At 48.7% G+C, this 10087-nt stretch overlaps 1 protein-coding gene across 1 annotated transcript; it reads right to left on the reverse strand.

The window, feature by feature from the left end:
* On the reverse strand, window positions 1-945 carry LOC142004647 (olfactory receptor 4E1-like). The gene has a single exon (XM_074982275.1). It carries the CDS (start codon window positions 943-945, stop codon window positions 1-3), a length of 945 nt encoding a protein of 314 aa, XP_074838376.1.
* Between the last annotated feature and the right edge of the window lie 9142 nt (window positions 946-10087).

Below are 10087 nucleotides of genomic sequence, written 5' to 3' on the forward strand. Positions count from 1 at the left end.
CTATTTCTCCTCTTCATGCACCTTTCTCCCCACCAGCTTGCAGAGCGCCCGCTTCATGTCCTCGTTCCTCAGGGTGTAGATGATGGGGTTGAGCAAGGGGGTGATGGCCGTGAAGAACACCGACACCACCTTGTCCTCGGAGAAGCTGGTGGAGGGGCGGGAGTAGATGAAGATGCAGTGACCCAGGAAGAGCGTCACCACCGTCAGGTGAGCAGCGCAGGTGGAAAGCGCTTTGCGTCGCCCTGTGGATATGCGGTTCCTCAAGGAGACCAGAATGACGCCGTAGGAGCCCACCAGCACCACGAAGCAGACCATGGAGAAAAACCCCGAGTTGGAGACGATGAGCACTTCAATGACGTAGGTGTCGGTGCAGGCCAGCTTCACGACTGGCGGCACATCGCAGAAGAAGTTGTCTATCTCCCGGGACCCACAGTACGGCAGATTGATGGTCATACCAGTCAAAGAGAAGGAATGGATGGCCCCGCCCAGCCACACAGCACCAGCCAGCAGCAAGCAGACCTTGTGGTTCATGATGGTGAGGTACTGCATAGGTTTGCAGATGGCCACATAGCGGTCATAGGCCATGACAGTGAGGAGGAAAATTTCTGTGCAAGCAAAAAGATGGAGGAAGAACATCTGTGCCAGGCAACCCCCGAAGGAGATGGTCTTCTCTGTTGACAGGAAGTCAGCCAGCATCTTGGGCACGGTGACGGAGGAGTGGCACACATCAATGAAGGAGAGGTTGGTGAGGAAGAAGTACATGGGCGTGTGAAGGCGCCGATCATGGAGGATGGTGACCATAATAAGGATATTCCCAGCTATGGTTAGTAGGTAGATGGGCAGGAAGATCACAAAGAGGGTCAGTTGTGTCTCTGGGTGGGAGGAGAGCCCAAGGAGGATGAATTCAGACACCATGGTCAGATTTGGGGTCACTTGTTTTCCCATGTTTGTTCCTAGAGAAGAGTGTTAATTAGTACAGGAATCAGGTAGGATCCCTTTACACAATTTCCAATCCCTCCCTCCAGGGAGGCAGACTGTCTTCTTTTGAAGAAGCCACCAGAACACAGATAGGTCGCTAGACCCTGTAGGTTTGAGTGTAGTTAATAAATATGGTCATTTGATACCTAACAATATCCCTGAGATCAATTCATATTTATAATCTAGAGTTGGGCTGACAGGTTTTGAAGGAATATCTTAGTCACTGAAAAATTCAGCTAAGACAGGCAGAAGGTATCCGTGTATCAGGGCCAAATTCAGGGAACAGTTTTCAGTTTAATAAGTCAAGAAGTGTTTCTTTTGGTTTATTTCATTGGGTGATCCCCAGTTCTTGTGGTAATAGAAGGGGAATGTGAAGGAGAGGGGACTCTGTCCATGGTGCTGAAGCTGGAAAGAGTTATTTGCATCTGTATGACCCAGTATCTAAGGTATTTAGTCACTTCAGTAAACAAACAGGTTCCTAATGACCTCTTCAAAAGCACCTATTGGTTTCAAAGGGAGGTAGGCAACATAGGAAAAAGCACCTGAGCAGCTAGCTGACTCTTTAGACTCCTAAAGACCTGTACAAATCTGGGCCAGGATTCTTAAGAGCAACATTATTAAAAAAAAATCTGTTTCTTAGGCTTTGTCTATGCTGGCAATTAAGCAAAAAAGCTTTTGGCTTTTACACTTGTCTAATCAATGTCCGCTTCTGCCCCAACTACAAAATTTTGCCAGAGCAAATTACTAGTGATTTCTTACAATTTCATTGCAAATGAAAATCTGATGTCTCATTAAAACTATATATGTAAAATGAAAGGATTCATCCCCGTCACCTAATCTACTGAAATACTAACTGATAGGCTCATCTTCCCACTACACTGTGGGTTAATGCAAGTACAGCTGGGTGAATTTTTGGGCTGAAATGTGATTGGTGAGGAATGCAGACTGAGGACACAAAAGCATTTTGTGAATGTGTTGATTGTTCCATCTTGTTCATTGAAAAGCTCTAAATTTTAAAATGACTTTTCTTTCAAAATGTCCTTCCATTTCATGCTTTAGAAATAAATACATAGAAATGATTGAAATGAAAATACAATGTTTCAATTTTATCAAAACAAAATATTTAATTTGCCCCCAACATGAATCTCTTTTCAGTTACGGAGTTGCTGAACACTTTACTTTGCGATACATCACTAATCTGAAAAGAACGGAGCCTCAAATGGAGTCAAACATCCATAGTTCCAATGCAGACTGCGGACAAATTCTCAGCTCATGTAAACTGGCCACGGCACTGCTGAAGTCAATGCAGCCAGCACCGTAGCAGGCTTAAATCTCAGGCACAGCACATTAGAGCTATAGCTGTATTACTTCAGTTATTACACGTGTAAGTCCATTTAATCAGTGGGTCTAATTCTTGTTTACTTCCAAGCCCATTTAGACAGATCCGGTACCCTTCGTGACCCGAAGAAGGCTGTAAATTACACTTAAAGCAGTTACACCTTACCCTGCTGGAGCTCTGTGAAGGATCCTCACTGCTGGTGAGAAAAGATTTCAATTCAATGACGGGTTAAAACGGGAGCAATGCAGCTGTTCATCAGGTATTGAGGTTAAAAGAACAAAGATCTCCTGCCAGATCCACAGTTGGTGTTAATCGAATATCGTGTGAGACAGGAAAAACCTTGTAGTGAGTGCACCCAGCTGCTCCCTTCCCAAGGAACAAAGACTGACTTACAGGGAGACAGGAACAGGAGGAACTCCCAGTCAATGACTGGTCTGGTCCAGCCAGGCCACAGGTGCAGAGCTCTGTTGTTCTTCTCCACATATATAACCTCTTCAGCCAGGCTCAGCACAGCCCATGTGGGGATCTGGACCAGGGGCTGTGGGGATTCGCAGTGGTACAACTGAAGCACAGAGGACATCATTAACATGTCCACGTTCTTCCAAACACTCACCCACACACCCAGCCTGTCAGTCACTCCTGCACCCTGGTGGCCAGCTGGGGAGGGACCTGGGCTGCTGCTTTCCAAAGCCAGGGGGAGTTCTGCCATGTTGCAAAGTTAGGTTGTTTCCTTTGTCTTCCACAATAGCCCATCTCAGGCCCTGCCCTCTGCAGGTGGTGGAAGGATTAGGGGGCTGACAGAGGCATGCTGTGAACAGGAGACTAGTGAGAGACCATGACCTTTCCCCAGGCCTGGAGGAGAGCTCAGGGCAAGCTCAAAAGCTTGTCTGTTTCCCTGAGAGAAGGTGGCTGTGTGCACTTAACTCCTGCTCATTCCAATGGGAGTTAGGAGCCTGGCTTTCACAGGTGCTTTTGAAAATCCCTCCAAGTGCTTTCTATCCCCTTGGGTGTCTTAACCCCTTTGCAAATCTCAAGTGATTTGCCCAAGGCCACAGAGTTAGTGGCAGAGGATGCAACTGAGTCTCCTGAATCCCAGAATGCATCACTCTCCCTCAAAAGGATCTGACTCATACAGAGACAGCAGGTTCCAGGTGCAGGCTTGTGGGGCTCCCTATGCTCTCTCCTTTCAGCAGGAAATGGGAGGAGAAAGGATGACGCATAGAAGCTAACCTCAAGGCCTAGAGAGCACCAGCCATTTTAACACAGAGCTCACTCCCTGCTTTGACTCATTGCCACAGGGCAGGGAAAGGGGCAACTCGATCTAGATCTGGCTAGCAGTTCTGATGGCACATGCAGAGCTCTGTGTGGGGTGATTTTCACCTGGGGCAGGGAGTCTGAGCTACACAGAGGCCCCACTGCAGTCAGGGGGAAACTGCCTGGTGAACTGAGACACTGACAGAGTCATTAGCTGGAGCAATCGTGACATTGGATAGTTGGGTATCCCCTTTCCACCCCTGATTTCTAAAGGTATGCAAAATGGTGGTGCCTGCACCTGGCTGGTCCCTGTACACACCTACTGGTGTGCCCTGGGAACCCCCAGGAATGTTTATTTCAGTTATAATCTGGGTTTAACACCCAAAGAGCCATTATAAACAGTATATATCTAATAGGACAAACTAGAATGAACACACACTTTTATTTCACATTTTAACAAAACAGGCTAAAAGACTAAACTTGAATAAAATCAACTAACCCTATGCATAGAAATAACAAACTTATTTAACTACCATGTGCACAGCCATCAGTTCTCCCACTCCAGAGTGCGCACTCCTCAGGTATCAGAGTAGCAGATACTTGCCTGTGTTGGTGCGCAGCTGGTGTTCCACTGGGTGGGAGACAGCTCAGTGAGGGTTCTGTGTGTCAGTCCAGGAAAGACAACAAGCTGACACTGGAGCTGACCTCTGCAGCACTTTAACAGTCCCTCCTCTGCATGGCATCTCATCGACAGGCTCTAACTCCCCACAGCAGATCCTAGCTGAGAGAAAGCTCCACAGCTGCGCAGGTCTGTTCGATCCCAGGCTGCATGCGCCAGGAGCAGCAGCCATAACTCTTCCAAAGAAAGAGACCACCACCTTCCTCTCCAGCCTGGCCAAAAAGCTCCACCTTCCTCCCTTTTTCTTCCGAAAACATCATGGGAGACATAGTCTCTAGAGTCAGGCTGCAGCACAGAAGATCTGAGTCCAGGCTGGAAAAGGTGCCTGGCCTGTAAGAGAAGTGCCTAAAACAAGATGGAGGGGGGAGAAATTACTACTTATAACCAGGTTCCTTAGTGTGTCAAGCTTAGTCTGCGTTTTTTATTTGCATAGTGCCCATGTTAATCTCTTTGTTATTCCTGATGATCACTAAAATGTCCCTTATGCAGTTCGCGTTATCTGTGTGTTCTCCAGAAGCAGTTCTGTGAAATTCATAACTGGGGTACAAAGTGCTGTGCACACCCTCCTCTCCACTGAGGGAAGGGACAGATTTCATGAGCTGAAGCTGTACAGTTCTCTGGGCAGGGCAAGACACAGTCTGGGGTTTGCGCCACAAAGGGTGGGCATGTGAGCATGAAGCAGGCCCCGAGCTGAGTCTGCCCATGGAGAGCTGCTTTCAGTGTCTTTCTTCAGTGGGGTATGTCCCCACCTCTGTGTGTGCGTGCGTGTGTGTGCGCGCGTGCGCGTGCGCACACACACGCATGAGCGCTACCGAAAGTTTGAGGGCCTGGCTCATCAGGACTGGGTGAGAGAGATCAGGTTGATGCACCAAGTGGTATCAGCGGTGCTCCAGTCTATCCATTTGTATCCTGGAGTGCAGGTTAACCTGCCACAGTGATAATACAAATTGAAAAAACCAAACACAGTTCCAGTGTTCTTGGCAATGACATAGGGACCTCAGCTGAATGCAAGCCCAGCACCCAGCTCAGTGCATGGTCCAGCCTGGGGACTCATGATCAAACACCAACAGTTTAATGAATCTCAACAGCCACTGCACCCCATAGGATGTTATGCCTGGGACAGGGAGGACACACCTACAGAGATTAATTATCAGGTCTGCCCGCTGCCTCTGCATCCTGGCTCCCAAGTAAGATGCCCACGGAGAGAAGAGCAGAAAATGACATCGATTAGAGAGGAATCGCACAGGGCCTTATTAAAACGGTGGTGCTAAGGCAAGAAAATGGATGGATGAGATCACTGCTTGAAAACCTCTTAATGTAGTCCTCTCTCACACATCCCTCCCTGCGTGGAGGCTGTGAATTTGTCTACATTACAGAAACAACGAGAAGTCCTGTGGCACCTTATAGACTAACATTTTTTGGAGCATGAGCTTTTGTGGGCAAAGACCCACGTCGTCAGATGCTCATTTTTGTGGCTACAGATTAACAGGCCTACCCCTCTTGATGTGTGTCTACACTACAGAGTTACCCATCCATGTAGCTAACCACCTCTAACAACCTCTTAGTAGAGGAACAATAGAGGGGCAGAATGAGGTATGTGTCTTTTCCACTTTCATAGCTAGTGGGGAAGCCGCTTCAGATAAGTGAAAAGAATCATAATCCTCCAAGCATTCTTTGTCCTGTACCTCAAGAGTGCAGATGGGAGGCCTCTCTCAAGGTCTCAGGCCCAGAAAGCAGCAGAGTGAAATTCAGCCCAACGAAAAGAGGAGATACGGTGTTGAATACTCCTTCCTGTGTATGGTGTAGTGCGGTGTCTCTCAATCTTTTTTACTAAGTCCCCCTTTTTAAAAAAATTGTGAGTACCCCTAGAACCAACAGTTTTCAGACATACACTTTTTTTCTACTATTGCAACACTTTTGTTTAAATCAGTGGTTCTCAACCTTTCCAGATAAGTGTAGTCTTTCAGGAGTCTGATGGGAGCAGGCAAGACCAATGTTTCACCTCACTTTTAAAACCTACTTGCTTCCAAACTCAGACCTTAAAACGCAGAAGTGTTCAAACACACTATGACTGACAAATTACTTGGCTTCTCTTGCTTACCATAAAATTATAAAGATTAATTAGAATATAAATATTATACTCAAAATGGGGTGTGTAAAACACAGAGCTGTACAAACAGATCATTGTTTGAAATTTGTTTGCACCGACTTTGAAAATGTTTATGTGAACCTGTTGAAAGCTAGGCAAAACAGCTGGATGAGTTGATGTACGCCCGGAAGACCTCTGAGTACCTCAAGGGTACACCTACCACTGGCTGGGAACCACTGGTGTAGATGTTGAAAGGCCATGTCTGTCTCACTCTGCAGCTGAGCAGCACCCAGAACAACAGCGCCAAGATCTGGCGAGGTGGGTCATACAGGCTTTAAGTAGGGGGAGCTGTGGGTCTGAGTTCCTGGAGGAGGGATGGAGCCACAGATCAACTCTTAGGAACAGAATCTGGGGAAACAATGGGAATCCCACTTGTGCAAAACACACTGACACCAGGTCCTGGGCCAGCAGTACCTGCCAGAGCTAACTTTGCCTCTTTGAGGCAAGAGGGTAAAAAACCCTGCAAAAGCTTGTCAACGCGTTAACAGACCACCTGAGGCAGGGAGTGCAAGGCACCTCAACACAAGGAACAAGGGTTATGGAGAATCTCCTGGGGTCCACGCAAATTCTTTGCGGGATGTTAGCCCACAGGGGAGGTGAATCTCCACTGGAAGCATTAGCGCCCCAAAGCCCCGGATGGACGGACGGTCTGGATGCCTTTACGGAGGAAAAACCGGAACGCCTGTAGCTAGATACACACCTGGGTACTTGAAAGGGGCGATAAATAGCACACAATGCTATTAAACAGAGAGCACGGCATGGCCACTTAAAAGTACTCTGGCACAGGTTTGCTGGTAACCTTATGTATTTTCCTACAACATCTATGGATCAGCCCAAAGGGACTCATATTGATGGCAAATCCCTTGAAAATATGTAATGCTGTCTGCTTGTGTCGCTCACCAGGACAGCCTAGAGAAACACGAACGTCCCACCCTGCTTTCAATGCACAGCTTAGGGTACGTCTTCATTACAGTGGAGTTCAGCCCTGCCGTGTCTGATCTTACAGAGTTTGATTCAGCATACCTAATAAGGATGAGCTCAGTCAAACGTACATGGTGTCTGCATCATCACCAGTACTCCTGCCCTCAGTTAGCAGAAAGAGATCTCCACGAGAGCGCACGCACCCATTCACCTCCCATCGTGGAGGTGGCATGGAAGCCCAGATTAAGGTACATCGGCTCTAGCTGCATAATTAACATAGCTACAATGGTGTATCTTAATTCAACCTTCCAGTGTTGTGCAAATTTGCCCTTAGATTCTCAGCTGGTACAAATCTACACAGCTCCTTTCATCCCAGTTAAGTGACTGCTGATTTATAACCAGGTACTTGGCTGAGAGAGGAAACAGCCCCAGTGAACCCAACAGAGTTTCCCAGCTCCCAGGTCATGGCAAGGGATGAGAGAATCTGGACCCTGGTGGAACTCAGGAGTTGGCACTCTCAGCTCCATGGTGCTACACTTATTTACATCAGCTGAGGACTTGGCCCCAGAGGGGGTCCAGGAGCGATCTCTAAGATGAGGCCAAATCTCCATAAATTGGTGACGCCACTGAGGTCCCAGAGTAGGAGCCTGATGGGGATTCAGGGCCCTGGTCCCAAGGGACCCGAAGGGGATTTAAAGACCAGGGACAGCCGGGAGGATGCAGGAAGCTGGGAGGATGCTGTGTGGCTTTGCAGCAGTGTGCAGAGATATGCAGTGGGCAGCCCTGGCTGGTTTCGGAGCAGATTAGGGCTCCTGGTTTTGGAGCAGATTTGGGCCACCTCCACGAAGGGAGGTGAATGGGCGCGTGCGCTCTCGTGGAGATCTCTTTCTGCTAACAGAGGGCAGGAGTACTATACCCAGGCTGTGCCCCTCTCCTGGGCGATGGGCCGCTCTGGATAAGGAAGCTGGATGATGCTACACCGGGGACAGAAAGGAAGAATCCCAGACAGCTGGACCCATCTCTGCCAATGCTTCCAGCCTAAGTCGCCTGCTTTGGTAAAGATCTTCTTGCTCTGTCTCTCAGGCTCTGCCTGTCCCTGCACCTGTAACTATCTCACTGGGTGGAAGAGGTCAGCTTGGGGATTTTCTATGGAGAAAAATTGATCGACCAGTCTAGCCTTCTGTCTCTAAAGTTCCTGCCTACCTGTCTCCCTATCGTTTATCACCCTCTCGCCATCTGTCATAACCTCAGCCTGCCAGCGTCCCCTTCCACCCATGCCCAGCCCTTCCTCTTATGAAAAGTGCAAAATGCAGACACTTCACCATTTTCCTTCAAATCTCTTCTTCAGAATCTGCTCTGGCACGTTGTGTACAGAGACCAGGTTGCCGACCAGGGAGAGTGGAGGACAAGCTGGGGCCAAATGGGTTGGAACAATGAGAACAGTGGGCTGCTGTGAGCCATTAAGCCAAACTGAGCTCTGGGAACGATGGAACCCGTGTCAAGCCAGCTGGTGGGGCAGTACCCACTGTGCCACTAATTCCAGCACCTATGGCTGCGGCTATTCCTCTTAGGACAATAGAAGCACAGGGCTGGGAGAGGCTCAAATCTAACCTCTGCTGAGAGAAGGATGTGATGGGGTTGAGGGGTCCCCCTGCACTGCACCCCGTCCTCTGGCAGGAGTGACTCTCACTCAGCAGGTACAACAGGAGGTTTATTAGGCAACAGATGCCCAGTTTCTCCCAGAAGCGACAGCACAGCAGTCAGAGACAGTCCTTCCAACCCGTCCCGGGGAGAAGACCCCGAGGGGTGCCCCTCTGGGGTGTAGCTTTCCCCCTCCTCAGGCTGGCTGCCTTCCAGCTCTCTCTTCCCCTCGCCTCTAACTGCCGTTCCCCGATTCAAAAACCAGCTCGGCTCCTCCCTCCTCTTTGTTAAGGGCAGAGGTGTTACCTGCCAGTTGTAGCCCCAGGGTCATCCTTAGCCACTGGGAGCTGCTCTGCTTGCCTCTCACATCCAGCTTGACTCACACATGCACTCCCCCCACTCCATCACAAAGGACCAATCCCAATTAAATCATCCCAGCCAGGGCTCCGTCGAGACAGAACTTAGGGAAGGAGATTCCACCACTTCCCTAGGTAACCCATTCCAGTGCTTCGCCACTTTCCTAATGAAAATGTTTTCCTAATATCCAAACCAGACCTCCCCACCCCTGGAACTTGAGTCCATTGCTCCTCGTTCTGTCATCTGTCGCCACTGAGAACAGCCTCTCTGCAACCCCTTTGGAATCCCCTTTCAGGTAGCTGAAGGCTGCTATCAAATCTCCCTTTGCTCTTCTCCTCTGTAGACTAAATAAGCTCACACCTCCCAGCCTCTCCTCATAAGTCAAGTGCTCCAGCCTCCAATGGAACGCTCTAAGGTACTGTGGTGGCAAGGGTCGGGTAAGGGCCTGGAGAGAACAGAATGTAAATCATTGCACTAGGACAGCAGAGAAGAGAGCAAATTAGAATGGAGGATACAATAGACTGGAAGTGACATTCCTTTTGTCTGTTGTCACCATATGGGAGGCTATTCAAAGCAGACATATTCTCATGTTCAGCTCCAGCTCAGTGAGGCCCGGAATCCAAAGGCCATATCAATGACAGAAATAGATAAAACTCCTAACAGAAACCATAGAAGTGGAAAAGAAGGGGGATCACTGCACTAGGATTTCAGGTCTTTTTGTTCAGTAACTCCCATCATTTCTCTCCTCAATCCCAGGAATGAGTCTCAA

Source organism: Carettochelys insculpta, chromosome 32, assembly GCF_033958435.1.
Source record: "Carettochelys insculpta isolate YL-2023 chromosome 32, ASM3395843v1, whole genome shotgun sequence".
Lineage (NCBI taxonomy): Eukaryota > Metazoa > Chordata > Testudines > Carettochelyidae > Carettochelys > Carettochelys insculpta.

Bases quoted from the DNA above. Each gene is read 5' to 3' on its own strand.
- LOC142004647 (XM_074982275.1), bottom strand. From the start codon at position 945: ATGGGAAAACAAGTGACCCCAAATCTGACCATGGTGTCTGAATTCATC.